Consider the following 17972-nt stretch of genomic DNA (forward strand, 5'->3'; position numbering starts at 1 on the left):
ATGACATGGAATTAGCTAATTACTGTAGCCTGTCTTTTCATTTGTTCTGGAGTTAATGTTAACCTCCTCAACCTAGCACTCTTCAAACAAAATATTGTGGAAAAGAATCATTTCATGTCAACACAATTACGAGAGATCTACTCAGCAGAAAAACTATAATTCTGAAGCCTACAACGTGATAATTAAAGCTTTGTTTCTCTTTAGTACTCAGCATGAACAAGTTCTTCCTTTAGAGGCTCGTGCAGCCTCAGATGAAGGAGTCTGGACAGAGAGCATCCTCAACATGCCTCTCAACTGCATAGACTTTATTGCAATTTTGAGTTACTTTTAAAACTTTCTCTTTACTTTTAAACGCATATGTGCATGTAATGTATTTATTATGATGATTACATTTGTATTAACTTGTTACTCAAGTAACAAAGTTCAAAATCCAACATGTTGAGTCATCATTTTAATTTGCTATTGTAGGGGACCAAAAGGACCAATTTCACGAGGCCCTTCAAGAGAAAGGGGCGTAACCATGGTGACATGGGGGGGGGGGGGGAAGGAAACAGGAAGTGAATGTGTGAGTATGTTATTGGATGGAAATAAACGGCCACACGTTTTAGCCAAAAGGAATACATGCCTCTTTGTTTGTTTCCATGCTCCTACAATGGTAAATATTTATCAGATTAGATTATTCGACTAATCGAAAAAATAGTCAATAATCGTTGCAGCCCTACTTTAAATTAGTCATTTAAGAGTGACGTATTCACTCAGGAGTTTCCCTTGAATCTTTTACAGCTAGTGTCATAACAGAATGAATGAAGCTGTAATTCATTCAGTGAGTCAGAGTTAATTAAACTTGATGAGTTAAAGCTTCAGACTTAATGTGACTCACCTATATTTATTTGAATGCATCTGAAAGTGAAAGAGGCTCTTCCAGCTGGTTTCACCCTTTTATAACAGTCTGTGCAGCTCATCATTAGCTAACATTAGCTGGGTCAGTTCTCGATACCTTTTCTTCAAGAAAGTATATTAAAAAGTATATAAATCAGATCTTAATCATTTGATGAACATCATCACAAATGCTGCAGAATATTAAAACTTAAAAGAGTTATTTCAGAGCTGAGTCAGCATGTTTACTCTGTGTGCGGTGGGGGCCGCCTTAAAGTTTCATGAGCCCGAGCCGCAGGACAACTGCCTCACACCACCATTGTGTGTCCACCTATATGTGTGTGTGTGTGTGTCCTGGGTTGTAGAGTAAAGTTCACATTGTCAATTTGTTTTTCATGATGCTTTAATGAAGTTAGATTGATTATTTATAAGCAGAATAACTTCATTGAAATAATAAATAAATAAATAATCGTGATACAAAAAATGTAGGTGTTAAAATATAAAAAATGTCTTAATGAATTTATAAATATATAAATGGAACTAGTTAGATGAATAAAAGAATTTTGTCAGTGTCATCCATGGGCGTGGCCTTTTCTTGCAGTGGGCCTGGTCTCGGTCTTCATTGGGTGTCTCTCCAGGTGAAACAGTTGTGATGACGCAGAAGGGTGGACTCTAGGACCTGGAGCAGATCTCTCCGCATAGCCATCCAACCACAGGCTGAGCTGTCCTGAGTGACAAACAAAGAGAGATACGCCCCTTCAGCTGTGATTGGTGCAAGCGTTGTGACAGACAGATTATGTATATATTTATATATTATTTTTTTGATTATTTTTGGCTGAAATTAATGCAATGAAATATTTTAAGTTAAACAACTTTTGCATTGGTAATAAAACCAACAGTAGAACTGTGCAGAGGAAGTCATCCATGTGTCAAACAGAAGGGGGTGAGTGAAAAACGGACCACTTTAGGACTGATGGTGCCTGAAACATGATGCTACCTGCTAAACTACTTTGATCTCAACATCTACTCTAAAGAGTGGGCGATGTTGGCGCATGAAGTAGTGTGATGTGCTGGGAGCCACAAGGCTGGCGGTTTCCAATCGGCGAACCTCTAACTGCACCCCAATGTCCATCCATCCCATCAATGTAAGTCGCTTTGGATAAAAGCGTCAGCTAAATGACATCTATGTAATCAATGTAATGTAATGAAGAGGACCTCCACTGTGTCACTAAAACAGGCGGTGGCTTGAAAATGTCCTGCTAAATGTGGGGACATTTTTGGCACTTAAAACACAGCTGTCAAATGAGTAGCCAGCAAAGTGTATGAGGACAGCAGGAAGAGTCGCTTGTCCTCCAAGATGATCACATGTGTGGAGTTTGTGTTTAAAATACAATAAAACCAAAAGTCTAAAAGTCTTCAGAAGAAAAACACATTTATAATTGCGATTAATCTAGATAAAGGAAATTCAAAACATTTGAGATTAATTAGTTAAACACTAATGTATATATATATTATATATATATACATTTATGTTTATATGTTTCTTTAAAAAGTATTTACCTGCTGCTGCAGAACTGCTGTCACATTACTGAAGTAAGAGGATAAAACCACTGATCCATCAACACTGGACAACTGGAGAGAGAGAGACAGATTAGAGAGAGAGGGATATTCAGATAGACCAGGGGTCTTCAATGTTTTTCAGGCCAAGGTCCCCCAAACTGACACGAGATGGAGCAGGGACCCCCTATTTTACAAAGTTTGGTTCGCAATCTTTTATTTTTGAGCTTTCCCGCTCCCTTTAGACGTGAGCATAAACACGATCTGATTGGCTGTGCTTTCGTATTTGCATGAGAGGTGCTGTGAATGAACTGGTGCCCAGCTTGAGAGAGCTCTTGTAGCTGCGGAATGAAAGATAACGTCTTCCCCATCAATTTATCCGTTCACTACAGTATGTTGGACTAACGTTATTGTGTATTTAAAGACAATAAATATGATTCTGAGGACGTCTAAATTTGTGGGAAGAAAATTGCCTTATCAACCAAAATATGTGCGACCCCCCCTGCACCTCCGCAGACCCCCTGTTGAAGACCTCTGAGATAGACAGTTACTCACACAGCGTCCCTTCTCCAACAGTCGGTGTTGCAGGTGTTGGAAGTTGATGAACTTCTGGTTATCCCAGGAGAAGCCTTCCACTCCGACAGGTAACTCATGATCCTCAAATATTTGCTCCGTCTCCTGCAGTGACTCATACACCACCCATAATGCTCGGCGGCACTACAGGTAGAAGTTAAGAGGTCAGTTTTTTCAACCAGCAGCAGAGATAAAAAATAAAAAAACTCAGTAGACATAAATGAGCTCTGTTATTTTTTTTTACAGGTACGAAGATTACCTGAATGGGATTGGCTTTGGCAGCAGGGAAGGCAGAGTATGGAAAGGAGATGTTGGTGTTGTATTGACGGCAGTAATTGGGAAATTTCCCTGCCTACAGGAAAGAAAGGAAGCAGGCGAACCTTTACAGAGTGCATCTTTATCTGAATAACTGTACCAACCCTCTAAAGACTAAGGTTAAACCAAGTGTCACATGTTGTGTTCAGCTATTGAAAGATTAAAGCTCATAGGTATTACCAGGTCTCGAAGCAGGTGGTGGGCCGACTTGACTATGTTACCCTCCAGAGAACAGGTCGGCATGGCAGCCACCATCAGGTGGAGGCTGTAGACCTGCAGATGGATGAGCAGGACTGAAGACATCGTCATGGTCCACATAGTTCTTGTCTTTAGCGCGTCTTCAGATGGTTATGGTCCCTCAGATGGTTCTTCAGGTGGTTCTAGTCCCTACGGTTGTTTTAATGGTGGATATGGTGGTTCAGGTGGTTGTGGTTCTTCAGTTCTGAAATAGAATTTGGTTTTAGTTTAAACTTTACAAAAAACTACTACTTGACTAGACTACTTGAAGTCTGACTTTTGAAAACCTTCACCTAAGGCGAATCCAAGACCTGGTACTGGGCTGATCTGGGCTGAGAATCGTCAGGTATTTTTAGGTGCCTCGAACAGAGCCGCAAATGTGAGGCCCAATCAGCAGACACTACCTGAGTCATCAAATTCTAAACCGTCTGATATAAACCACAAGGCCAGGTACCTGTACCAAGTTCCTTGTGCCCCGTGAGTCACTGCAGGTTGAGGCAGGTAGGTAGACACCTCTTTCAACTAATTTAGTCTGAGATCATTTATGTCTTTTAAGGAAGAAACTTTATATGTGAAAGGGTGTCGCGAATTAATCAAACCAATACTATGGGATAATAATAATAAAATAAAAGATATTATTGGTAATAACAGTATAAGTAATAATAATGATAATTACGAGATTATGATAATAATGATGAGGATGATGATATAACAATGATGATGATAACAATCAAACTAGCAATATTAATAATCCCAATATTATAATATAGAATAATATTAACAATGATAACGATAGTAATAATAATAATAATGCTGGACAGGGTGAACGGGTAGTTTTGTCACAATAACCAATTGACTTTCCGGATTGAACCCTCAAGCCTCAAGTCAGAGATGGAAATAACAAAGACACAGAGTGAAGTTTCATTTCACTGGAAATTAAGGGACTGATGATTATCAATGTGAAGGTGAAGCAGTTAAAAATAATCAGTCACACGTTTACAGCAATAACAAATTATAATGTTAAGTTTCACCACTGATCAGAAGGAGCTGTGAGTCAAACTGATCTTAAAGCAGGACTTCCATAGCTGACTAATGTTTCCATCTGTGGCGCATGGACGAGGAATACGAGTTATTGTCCTTACATACATACATCCATTACGATAACTGAGAGCTGTCATCGATAATCGGCAAATTTGATACATTTTAAGTATTTTATTGGGAGGGAATAGTTCAATGTTCATTCGTTATCAATACTCAATACTGCTAAAAGTACTTCTCCTTCTTTGTAACAATAACTGTTGTTCCTAAAATACTACTACTAATCTGTAACAATACTCTGTTATTACTAGAAGTATTTATACCTGTCTGTATACGCTGTAACTAGTTCAATAATTATTATTAGAAAAATAGCAATGTAAATTTTTTGTTAAATAAAAGTTATTACTAACAAATTGCTAACGTTGTTAGAATTATTAACACGTTTTTTATCATTGATATTGGAATTACTAATACATTAACAATATAAAAACTTTAATTTACTTAAATATGAATATTATTATTAACATTATTACTCAAACAATGTTTTTAACATTATTACTTCTGCATTAATTATATTAACATTTTAAAATCTAGAAACAGCAAATATATTTACAAGAAAAAGGATTTCAACCATCTTCTAATAAATGAAATAACTGTCTGGAAAAATTGATTATTGGACTAATAATACTTTGTATAATCTATGGAGTTTTCTTCATATATTTTGTCTGTTAGAATCTTAATTAGTAAAAAATGTATCGCTGCTAAGTAAGAAAAGAAGTACCTTAAACATGTACTTTAGTACGTACTAAACATACTTACTCTGATTCGTTATTGATCATTTCTTTATAGGACAATGAATTATTTATTTAAGTAATCATGAAAAGTTTCAAATTGATTAAATGAATGAAAATTTACTCTTAAAATATAAAGTTAATATCAGAATAGCTTTGTTTAATCCTGCAAAAAGAATATTTATAATATAGACAATCTGAATGTAAATACATTTATAGTATACATCTACATCAATATATCTATCTATATAGATATATACACACCGATTTATATTTATATACATAACTAATTCAATAAATCACCGTGAGCGTGGTGCCGATCCTCTTGAGGTTCTTTTAGGTTGTGGTCCTCTGGAGGTTTTGGTCCCGTGGCGTTTCTTTAGGTTCTGGACCTCTGGAGGTTCTGGTCCTGTGGTCGAGTTGCCGGTGGTTCTGATGAGCGTTTCTGTCATCTTGTGGTTTAAATAAAGTCTCACCCTGGACGGATAGAAATTGAAACTGATGTTTTCAAAGCAAATCAATTCAGAAAATTCTACAAAATTTGGAAACCCCCCCTCAGGGTACCACTCTGAATGTGGAGCATCTTACTATCTCTATTACTCAGTGGCAGCTGGTGGAAAATATTCTAGTTAGGCTCATCCAATTAATTTCAGAAAACATTCCAGTATCATTAATGTAAAATAATGAATGTATAAAAAAGATTTGCAGTTAAATTTTTAATATGTATTTCAAAACAACAAAAAGCAGAAAATGAAACTGCCCATTTTAATTTTGTCACCTTAACAGGCAATTCAGTATAATATGATATATACTGTATATATACACAACATCCACCAATCCCCTTAAAATCAGAGGGTTGTCAAATGAGTCAGTCTCTTCATGCCCACGCAAGGCCAACTCAAAAGCTCCACAAAACTTGACCTGGTGGACCACCCTAGAAGCTTCTCACCAGTCTGCTGTCTCATTGTGAGCTCAGATTGATCTTCAGCTCCTTTAACGTTAGTTTCACCTCCAAAGTTCTCCTCTCGAATGGCTCTTGGAGGAGAGATTTTACGAGTCGTGGTTAGTTCTTGTAAGAGTGGTGCAACTGTTCGCACTCGATGGTGAGTGCGAACAGTTAATGTTGTTAATATCGGACATGAATCGTAGGCCTCGACTAAAAACGCTAACAAATTGTAGCACTTCGATTTTTGATGTGCTTCTTGTCTATAACAAGTTGTAAATCAGCTTAGTTCTTGTTGTTCTTTTGGGTTTGTATTCTTATTGTTGAAATGCCCTTTTTGATGGATAAAAGAGTCAGCTAAATGACATGTAATGTAATCATAGGTACATTCCATATTTGGAACACAAAGATATATGTAGTATTTATTATAATTTATGTATTATCATTATTTTATCTTTGTTGCTCAAGCAGGGCCCCTTTAGCGGGGGCCACCCATCGTCCATTATTGGCCAGCCGACACGGATATTACTACCAAAGCACACATTAAAAGCACATGAGAAATAATCAGTTTTTGTTCTAAAACCACCCACATAACTTCAATTTAAGTCAAATATTGACCTTCAAAAGACATCAGAAACTTTTCGCCTGTACATTACATTTAACACAAAATGTTCAAAGAACCTTCTAGCAGTATTTATTATAGTTATAAAGATTCATTTTAAAACATTTGCTGGGTTTGATTCAGTTTTTATTTCATCTCAAATATCTGAAGTGAGTCATTTAGTAAAGGTATAGTTTAAGTCTATGTATATATAAATAATATGAAGATGCCTTTATGATGATTCACAGGAAGAAGCTTATTGTTCCACAGAATGTTCTTCTCAAAAAGGAATTATTGCTTTAGCTGTAAAAGGTGAACATATGTCGGTTAAATAGAAACAGGAGTTTGCTGCATCATGACTTCTCCGCTGAGGAGGGGATCCAGTTCCATGTAGACCTCTTCACGTTCTCTGTATGAATCAACGTAGAACCCGTCTATGTCGTCACTCCTCCACTCGCCCAGGATGTGGTTTAACCCCCAAGCGTATTTCACTTTACATTTACACAGAAGAGTTGAAGGCAGGAAGTTCAGCAAAAGAGACTATGAACCACAGAGGAGGATCCGAGGAAACAGGAAGGAGACCACTAAACTCTGTCTGACAGGTCCTCACACATTTTCAGTGAGGCGAAGAAGGAAAGTCCTCCCCCAGTAAACTGTAGAGTTTTGAAAAGGGGAAACCTTCAGTGATAGTGAATAGACTTGACATTGGTCTTTGTGGTGCTCTCAATGGACAAGAGGTTCACGTGTCTATGAGGTCTGGGCTTCAGATTATACGGACTTTGTACAGATAGTTGATCCATCCAGCAGAAAAAGAAAAAACAGCAATTTAGTGGGAGTACTTTAAGTCGAGCTGTGTTAATCTTCCTTCATCATTAAAGTGTTTATGTAGCATTAGTTAGCTTGTTAAATCTGCATTCATCCAACATATTTTATGAGATCTTTGCATCTCTATAAACAACCTACAGGGACTTTTTTTTAAAGACTTAATTTAGCTTAAGAAGTACAATGTATATATGTATATATATCTACATTTACCGGCACTTTATTAGGTCCACTTTTCTAGTGAATGGTTGGACCCCCCTTTGCCTTCAGAAATGCCTTAATTCTTGGTGTTATACTTTCAACAAGGTGATGGAAACAGTCCTCAGAGGTTTTGGTCCATATTGACATGACAGCATCACGCAGTTGCTGCAGGTTTGTCGGCTGCACGGCTCTATGATGTGAATCTCCTGTTCCAGCACATCCCAAAGGGCTCTATTGGATGGAGATGCGGTGACTTAGAGGCCATGTTCAAGAAACCAGGTTGAGCTTTGTGACATGGTGCATCATCCATATGTACGTGCATGTGCCCTGGGATTCGTAGGTGGAACCGGTAGACGGTTAACTACGTTGTAGCCAGTCAAAGGACTCGCTGTTGTCTGTGGATTGGAGAAGCCTGCCAATTAGTGATGGGTTGATGGGTTGACCATCCGCCAAGTCAAATTCCATGTATGTCTAACATATAATGGCAATTCCTGATTCCTGATGAGGCCTCATGAAGCGTCATGGCACATCACCCAAATGGTATTGATACTGTGTTGCTCAATACTGACACCTGCTGGATATTAAAAATCATTACAGGCAACCTAGTTGACAGGATCATACTAACATACTGATTAATGACATAGTATATAGAATAACATAGTTAAAGTTATTGTATTATTTGATATCTTAATTTAAGTTTAAAATATATTTGATATCTTCTGAATATCTGAATGTGCGGATGCTTATGTACTTTATGGATTTTTATTCAAAAAAAGTTGTTCAGGTGATGACGTTTTGAGTTCTCCAGCTTTAGAGAACACCCGTTCACATGGCACAGATGAGGCTGGTGTGCGCAAAAATTTTAGGGACAGCCGGAAGAGGTTTGGGTAGGTCTTCTTTTGGTTGTCCCAATACTTTAAAGGATCCTGGGACCTTGGAATGTTGCCCTCTACCAGGTATTTCTGAACCTCAATGATTGGATCGGCGGTGACGTTGGTGTTCTGGCTGCCAACTTCCTCATACAGGTTATCTAAAAAACAAATTGGCATTTTAGTACATGATTTGCAAGCAAATAAATACACAAATAAACTGATAAATTTGAATAACATGCCTGAAGTGGGTGCTGATAGCAGCACTTGTGAAGAAGGACCAGGATGTGGCTCAGTCGATGCGCAGCCAATTACAGCCGCATGTTCAGATTTCAGTCTACTGCTTCACTGCATTTGCAGGATCTATGAAACCGAGTGATTTAAATCGAGTGATCAACACAATTAATGACTCCAGATTGGTAGCAGTGTCTGTGGCTCTTTGCCTCAGGTGCCTGTGGAGGCGTATTGCTGTCTTTTTGAAGCGTTACGCTCAACTGCACGATAAAGCATTTTCATCATGGAGATGACCTTTGACCCTCAAACTCTCTTCTCTTCAGATAACACTGTAGCTTGATGGAAAGGAGCAAGCACAAGAAGTGTTTCTCCTGTGATGGTAAACTCATCAGCCGTAAGTGGAGTTATGTCTGTTTTTAGTGAGGCGAGGGGTACCCACACTGGTTCCTTCTCATCATGTGTGCTGTTCCAGCATGTTTGTACCTCATTGATGAGTTCCAGGCCGTCTAATCTGTTGCTGCACTTGAGCAAACTTCTCTTTGGCGTCATGCTTGACCTGTCTGAATGATGTAAATTAGGGATTTGATCACGTGATTTTCTTTACTAATAAATTTAGAGAGTGAGCAATGCAAATTGAATTCAGAATTTGGAGAATTTTTGTGGATGAAATCACGTGGTGCTGCGTCACAAGACACTTTACTTTATTAGTTATGGCCCAGTCCTCCATCACGCCCCTTGTGACTCGGTCTCTCAACACAGATGTAAACAACTGCATATTCTCATGAATGTAGTGACAGATAAGAGCCAAGTAAGCCTCCATGTTCACACATGTCCACATGTCAGCTGTTATACTCACTGCCACAGCTTGCTGTACTTCCATTTTCACTCATTCTCGTTCTTCACCCTTTCTTTGACAGTCTGACAATCAAACCAAGTTAAACCAAAAGCAAATCAATATATTTAAATTAAATATTAAATTAATTGGATATAGCGACTACTTCTCTAGACATTTCACTTTCTGGTTGGCAAAACATATGATGGCTCAAGGACCTGAGGCAGTTCCCTGAATCCCTTGAGAGTCCTTGAGAATGAAACTGCCTGGTCCATGCTTCCTGGAAGATTGATGATCAAAAATGAAGTAATGATCAATAAAGTGACCAGGAGGAAGTGGAGGAAAAATGTTTGTGTACCTATTTGTGACCTTATCATTTTCATGCTTCAGCATTGACAAGGTGCTTTTATTAAAGTAGGACAGTTCTGTCGAACAAAGCGAGAGTTAACCTGCGGAAAGTGAATCATTTTAACGAAGAGTCACTTGAAAAAGGATTTGATTCTGATAGATTGAGCAGAAACTGAGAGGAACGGGATGAAACAACAAGGAAATGAAAAAAATACCTTATTTGTCGATATAAGATGAAAATGGTCCCACACGGCAGAAACCTTTCTTTTTCTTTCGGGCTGCATGGCTTGAAGTGAAGAACCCTGGATCCCGTTGACAGATGTGACAGGCCAAACAGCAGCTGTGTCGGTCACGTGACTCTCTTAAAGCGATACGCGCACCGACGCGTCGCACCACGATACTGCGAATCCTTATTCTATTCAATGCTTTTGATTGTAACTTTTCGAACAAAGAGATTCTAAGTTTCTTCCTTTGAACATAACACATTCACCAGTGTTTTATTAGCAGGAGGTCTGTTTTTATACTGAACTATGACTTTAACTTCCTCATATTTGTTTAATGTTATTTTGTTGGCTCAGTAAACTATGATCGGTCAGTGGGAGAAGCTTTGATATCAGTTGATGTGTTGTTCAGCATCCGTTACCATGGTAATCCACCGGGTAACAACTCACCTGGATGGATAGAGAAGTTTCCCTCAGGTCAGAAATGTCCTAAGGTCATAGGCTGTTACCTGGAGAGAGGGGCGGGGCCTCGGACACCTCCCCGAGCAGGAAGCGGAGCGGTGTTCCGCATTCTCTGGTTACACTTCCTGCTTCAGAGCGCAGAGAGCAGCCCGCTGGGTAGAAGGTGAGTCTCGCGGTTTCTCCTGGTTTCTCCTGAATTCTCCTGGTACCGGCTCCCGTCCAGATACCCGTGGGCCCGGTTCTCGGCGGTCGATTGTTCGGCGGCTTTGTTGGAGTTCGCGCGTAAACACGGAAATAACTAATATCTGTTTGTTGACGTGCGGGGTATCGATAATCCCTTATTGAGAACTGTTTGGCGGTGTGACGTCACCTAGCTACACCGGGTCACAGGTTGACTTTAACTGCAGGCTCAATGACTCAACGGGATCCAGAAAAGCTGGTTCGCTTACTTCTAGAACCGAATCAGCCGAATCCTAAACCTTTTTTCCCAACGAGGTCTGGGGAAGAAGACTCCTGGAGTGTAACAGGAACGTTTCATATGGTTGATAAAAACTAGTGTGAGTGTTAAACATTACGAGTGTGTGTCTATGGACTCAACTGGTCCGTGTTACACACCTACTGGTTTCCCCACGAAAGCGTGTCTGTGTTTACTTAACAGCAGCAGCTGAGCGTGCCTCGGTTTCCGGATTCGTCACACATGATTATTATTATTAATGAGCTTAATCAAGCTTAAACAAATTGCTTCTCATATCCATTGCAGCAAGTATGAACACATGTATTTAAGGAAATATATTAAAGGAAAGCTCTGAACGGCTTGGATTAAAACTCGTTGGAGCAAAACTTTTAAAGTGTTACATTGGGCGGGTCTTTCCAAAGAAATGTTTAGTATGTAGACCCGCCCCATGTAACACGCTGTTTTAGAGCCCCACACCAGAAGGTTTCCTCCACACATACTACGCATGGTACACAATAAGAAGCACACCACAGCTCTTTGTATAGGACAGGTCTGATGACGCATTGTACTGCGTCTTCGTTGACATCAGGGGATTAGAATCCTGGTCGTTCCAATCGTTTAATATATTTTCTTAACTGTATGTCTTTGTATGTGGCTGTGATGTACGCCGCTTTATAACCGTCAGACCGCTACTGCATTTATTTATGGCCTCGAGAACTAGTTTTGAGTTAACGAGCCATCGAAGTTGTGTGTCGTAATATTAGTGTCTTTCCAAACCTGCTTTCTAACGGACAACTAGTCGGCTTGATTTTGGCGTTAGTGAACATGATGTTATGTTCCGTTACGGTTACAGACCTGCTTGGAAGAAATGTAACGCGATTCCGTGGTCATAAGAGGCTCAGATGTTGATTAGATGATGCTGTTCCTGGAGAGCAGCTTGATGCACGTGGCTCAAGGTGAAAGTCAAAACAGAAGTGAAGGGCGTGCAATACAGTCCGACTATTTTATTAAAATGGAGAAGCAGGATATTCTAAATGCATCCTCTGCTTCAGTTGAAAAGTACATTTGGAAAAGACTGCAAGGAAAAGGCACATGGCTAAGCAGCGCATTCAGGCCAAAGATTCATCAATGGTCATATTTTATGTATTTCATATTTCACAAATATTGAATATGTGAAAATGTGTCAACTTTTCCAGCTCTTAAGAGTTTTGCTTTGATAATACTGACGATACTTTGATACTCTTGAAGATGCTTTGATACTGATTCCTTCCATTGCTTCCTCTCCTTGCCTCCTAGGCCCGTCCACTGGAAGTGAGTCAAGGAAGCAGGAGGCGAGTAATCAGGTATTTATACAAATGAGACAACATCCCTAAAAAATGAAACATAATTCATATAAAATTAAAAAATATATATATATAACTTGACAAGGGAACACTTACATGTAGAGTCAGTTCTGTTCATGAGCTGCTCCCACTATATCAGCCCCCCCAAAAGAGTCTGGAATAAAAAATGTTTCCCCCCACATGACAGTGGCACGCATGCTCCTCTGGAAAGGAGCACGGTAACAAGAAGGAAGTTTGCTCCTTGGTATGACCCTCAAACCCGCAACTTAAAACAACGGTTATGGTGCTCCACCAAATGAGAGAAATCTAGGCCTGTTTGGTGAGACTAGACAGAGTCACAGCTCAGCTCAGCAAACAGTTCGGCCATTATAAAAAATGTAACTTGGGGTGGGGGTGCCCCCCTGTTAGAATGACAGGGAAACACTGTTGTCCATTTGTGCTGTTATCAGAAAACACTGCATAAACTTGCATTGTTAGGAAGACGTACTCCGTTGTATCTGTGGATCCAGCCAATTCCTGTCATATAAGCTGAATGTATTGTGCATCTTTAATGTTGTTCATTCTACACACATGACATCTTGTAGTCTGTCCCACACAGGAGAGGGATCCCTCCTCTGATGTTCTACCTAAGATTCCTTCCTGTTTTTGGGGGGAGTTTTTCCTGTGCCGAAGTGAGTATTTGGATGATGTTGCATATGTACAGACTGTAAAGCTCTATCAGGCAAATTTCCAATTTTGGGCTAATTTTTGGCTTTCTCTCCTTCACAGTGTGTTGAAACTGCTGATCTACTATGGACAGAGCTGGACTAGGACTAACAGACTAGCTACTCCTAAGAGAAGGAAGAGTCTGTTGAGACTTGCTAGATCTGGTCTGAGTTGATAAAGTTTGGATTACGTATTCTGATCGGGACTACGGTGGTGGAACTGAGACTTTAAGATGATCAACGTTAAATCTTTGACTGCAGTCCTGGTGTCTGCACTGATCCTGGGGTGAGTCCCACTGCTAATGCTACTGCTAATGCTACCACCTGCTAATGCTATGGCTATTGCTACTTATTGCTACTTATCACTTCCCCCAAGTAAATACCTGACTATGGTGGGATACTATCTATCCCGCCCTAATATACAGCAGAATATATGTTCTCCTTTTATGAACCGTGTCAATGGATCGGTCTCTTGGCTCGTTAGTGCGACCCTTCAGCGAGGTTCTGGCACACCGCTGCCATGCGGTGAGAGGGACAGGGAATATATGTTTGTGTACTAATTTAGGTCATACAAGTGATCCCTTCTTATTGGTTATTAATCAATAACTGTGTTTAAATGGAAGCTCATTCAGTGAGCGGCTCTGGATGCCCAAGTGTTCTACTGAACGACTCAGAAGGTCTTTTATTCCAGGAGCTGTTTGGTTTTTGAATGAAAAAGAAAAATGCTTTAGGTTTAGCATTTTTCTGATGTCGATCATGTTTTTCATGCATCTTCTGGTCTTGTTAATTCCTTGTAACGTGTTTCTTTCGTCTATTCTTGTCTCTATGAGTCAGTACACATTCTTTGGTGGAAAATCAGTTTGAGATGATTAATAGTTTTGTAATCTCATCTAATGATTGCCTGTATTTCTGTTTTAACCCCCAGAGTGCTGTACTTATGCAACTCCCTGTCGTACAGGTAATCCATATAATATACACTAACAACAACATCATTCTATATTTAGATAAACTGTGTGAATGTTGGATGACAAGAAGATGTTAAAACTTTGAAGACAAAAAAGAGCACAGGTTACACAACTAACAACAACAAAATACACAACAAACAATCCACAGAATCAACAGAAAAAACATTTGATTTGAGTAATGTAAAGCTTTATTTTAATGTGTGTGTTTTATTTTGTCCAAGCAGAACATCACCCCAGCAGAACATCACACCAAACAACATCACACCAAAGAACAGGTCAGTACCACTATCCCTGCGTGCATCTTAATCAAACAGACACACCCGTTCACCTCCTTGCACCTGTTCACACCTCCTCACAGACTCACCTGTTCACGCCCTCTCATTCAGACTCACCTGTTCACACCCTCTCATTCAGACTCACCTGTTCACGCCCTCTCATTCAGACTCACCTGTTCACACCTTCTCACAGACTAACCTGTTTACGTGGTCCAACTGGTATTGCCTGAGGGTTAGGGGGTTAGATTGAGTAGTGTGATCATTGTTTAACACACATGACGCCCCTCCCAAGCCACTACTGATAAACCTTGTGACTCTACATGTGTATTTAGAGAAAGTGACAAGGCACTTTCAAAATAATAAGTCTGTATACAAACATGTGTCGATATGTTTATTTATATACATACACATATATGTATTTATTTACATGTGTGTATATTTGTGCACAGATTGTCTGCTGATGTCAATGCTATGAGTAATGAAGTCCACCTTGTGGCTCCTGACCAGTGAGTAACATCATCACATTTTGTGTTTAACACCTGTTAATAGTACAAGTGTACTTGTACTCTCAGTGTAAACATCGGGGGACTTTTTGGTTTATCCTGTTGTATCACAGCCTACTGTGATATGAAACGTAACGTCTTGCTGTCTCTCTGTGCTACTGCTACCTCTGCTGACACTGCTAGCAGTGCCAACAGCCTGTTGGACTGTTTCATGTTCTAATGAGATCATTGTGTGTGTTCCAGCCTGCAGTATGAGCAGCCAAGCATCGTACAGGGGTGAGCATCCTTCCTTGTTGTTGTTCTTTTGTTTGTTTTTGTTAGTTATTTACGTCCGTCTGTGATTTTAACAGCAGTCGGACCGACGTGGTGACGGTGACGCCCTGGATGGCTCCTATTGTCTGGGAGGGAATCTTTAACCCGGTTCTACTCGACGGCATCTACAAACCAAAGAACATCACCATCATAGCCACCGTTTTTGCTGTAGGAAAGTAAGTCTGACATACCTCAATTTCCTTGAGAGGTCGCTCTGCTCTGACCTATGACGGAGAGGTGACCTATCTGACTGTCTGCACAGCTACATCAGGTTCCTGAAGAAGTTCTTGGAGACAGCCGAGCAGCACTTCTTCGTTGGGTTCAAAGTGCACATTTATGTGTTCACAGACCGGCCCAATGAGGTACCCCAAGTCACAATGGCCTCCGGCAGACAGGTAAATAAAATCAGGAAGCAACCCAAACGAACATCACACTCAGAGTTTGTCTCTGGTTTGTTTGACAAGAAACGACTGCACCTTTACCTCCAGCTGATGGTGCGGTTGGTGCCCAGCTCGAAGCGTTGGCAGGAGATCTCGGCTCGGAGAATGGAGCTCATCCAGATACTGATTGAAGAGCAGCTTCCCAACAACAGAAACTACATCTTTTGCCTGGACGTGGACTCGGAGTTCCACGGCCGCTGGGGAAGCGAGTCGCTGGGCGGACTCGTGGCTGTGACTCATCCAGGTGAGTGGTTGGTACTTGTGCTGATGGTCCATAGATTCTCATAAAAGTGTATGTTTGAGTCCAGGTGAGATGCGTGTTACTCGTGTCAACAGGTTATTACAGGGACGCACGCAGCAACTTCCCATATGAGCGCAGACCTTCATCGAGAGCCTACATAGCCCCTGGGGAGGGAGACTTCTACTACTGCGGGGGTGCCTTTGGGGGTCTGCTACAGGAAGTGCATCAGCTCGCCAAAACCTGCCGCCACAACTTTGAGGCTGACGCCAAGGAGGACATTGAAGCTGCCTGGCAGGAGGAGAGTCACCTGAACAGGTCGAGAGGAGGAGGGCCAACTTGTGTTCAACCGTGTTTTGGTTGTTAAGGTTTTGATGCTAACTTCTGTTCTGTGTTCAGGTACATGTGGATCAACAAGCCCAGTAAGGTGCTCTCACCTGAGTACCTTTGGCAGGATTTCAAACCCAGAAATCCAGAAATCCACATTGTCAGGTTCTCCGGAGTTGTCAAGAACTACGCTGAGATCCGACCCAATCCCTGATACCATTTTAAAGTTACTGACACTTGTTGCTCAGCAACAGACTCTAACCCACCTCTTCACCTGACTTCTAGCTGCCAGAGTCCTCACCTGAACTATTGCAAGACGCCAGAGAATTATAATAAACTAAAGAGGCATTTACCTGTTGTTGCTATTGTGGTTATAACCTTCTTCACAGTATGAGAGGTCACATGGAAACAGGGTTCTAACACTCTTCCACAGTAGAAGAGATCCTCCTGCTAACATTCTGTTAGGGTTCTTTGAGACCTTTTCAACTTTTAAATTGACTGCAGGAAACTGTCATAAACCATGGCTCATACAAAACCAACAGGGATGTAGCTGAGCTTTTATACAGTTGTAATCAAAATGATCTATTCACCATTGTAATAGGGTTATTAAAATTGTGCAATTTCTCAGCAGATTGCAATGAACAAAGTAGACAAGAACAGCTTAAATAGTGAAAAGTGGTCGGTGCAAGATTCCCTTTTCAGAAAGGCTCCGGTGGTCGGATCCTTTTTCAGAAGGGTATCAGAAAAGCTGATCTCAGTTGGGTATTTAGCGGCATGCAAAGTGTAACATTAAATGAGTCTTCATGGTTTTTATGTTAATGTTTTATTCTAACTTTATTGAGAATCTGGCACAACACAGCGAGCTGCAGGAAGCGCAGCATCTTAAATAAAGTGACGTATGTCTTAATGCGAGGCTTTAGAAATGAACACAAATGGATTCTGTATTTGCTCATGAAGTCAGAAACTATTCGTTTGGCCAACTGACTGTACTTTTACCCTTTTACTTTGAAAAGCTTGAGTTGATTCTTCAACTTATGCAGATATTTTTAACTTGGGGGTGCACCAGAGATTTTCAATAGGGTTTAAGTCAGCCCCTGAGTAGTTGCACCAGGTGTGCTAGAGACAGGAGCTGTGTCTCAGAGTCGCTAGGCTGCATCCTTAAGGACGCATCACTTTCGCTGCTTGCCTGTCCCGTTCCGTCGGCTCCTCCGAACGCGGCCGAGGGACGCAGCCCCCCAGGAGCCGATTCTACGAAGGCTGCTAAAGGCTGGAGGCTACAAAGATGCAGCCTAGCGACTTTGAGACAAGTTATGCTTGAATCATTTTGAGACTGTAGTAGTCATTAAAAAGCACTTTTGTGTTCAATTTGGGTTAAAAAGCCTTGTAGTATTAGTTTTATTTAACTATTTACAGTTTGTGTGTAATTTGTTCACTGCAAATAGCTGAGAAATTGTATATTTTATCCATAAATATTATGAGTAATGGCGCTTT

At 40.4% G+C, this 17972-nt stretch overlaps 1 protein-coding gene and 1 long non-coding RNA gene across 6 annotated transcripts; one reads left to right on the top strand and one right to left on the bottom strand.

The window, feature by feature from the left end:
* Nucleotides 1–9071: 9071 nt before the first annotated feature.
* On the bottom strand, nt 9072–10824 carry LOC119220180 (uncharacterized). Of its 2 annotated transcripts, none has more exons than XR_009957110.1 (3): nt 10453–10824; nt 10248–10314; nt 9072–10169 (listed from the first exon to the last, which is right to left on the bottom strand). It is a non-coding gene; the product is annotated as an uncharacterized LOC119220180 (long non-coding RNA). The 2 variants fall into 2 exon arrangements; XR_009957109.1 differs by having other exon boundaries at nt 10248–10338.
* Nucleotides 10825–10952: 128 nt separating this feature from the next.
* On the top strand, nt 10953–17911 carry LOC119220178 (globoside alpha-1,3-N-acetylgalactosaminyltransferase 1-like). Of its 4 annotated transcripts, XM_037475950.2 has the most exons (14): nt 10953–11083; nt 12671–12717; nt 13302–13388; nt 13486–13525; nt 13563–13707; nt 14347–14379; nt 14608–14661; nt 15111–15167; nt 15408–15440; nt 15515–15652; nt 15739–15871; nt 15965–16160; nt 16253–16472; nt 16554–17911. In XM_037475950.2, exons 5-14 carry the CDS (start codon nt 13655–13657, stop codon nt 16693–16695), a joined length of 1059 nt encoding a protein of 352 aa, XP_037331847.1. In that variant the 5' UTR covers nt 10953–11083; nt 12671–12717; nt 13302–13388; nt 13486–13525; nt 13563–13654; the 3' UTR covers nt 16696–17911. The 4 variants fall into 4 exon arrangements, with proteins under 4 accessions (XP_037331847.1, XP_037331849.1, XP_037331848.1 ...); XM_037475952.2 differs by having other exon boundaries at nt 13486–13707; nt 15518–15652; XM_037475951.2 differs by having other exon boundaries at nt 13486–13707; nt 14611–14661.
* Nucleotides 17912–17972: the final 61 nt, after the last annotated feature.

This window comes from Pungitius pungitius, chromosome 12 (assembly GCF_949316345.1).
Source record: "Pungitius pungitius chromosome 12, fPunPun2.1, whole genome shotgun sequence".
In the NCBI taxonomy this organism is placed as follows: Eukaryota; Metazoa; Chordata; class Actinopteri; order Perciformes; family Gasterosteidae; genus Pungitius; species Pungitius pungitius.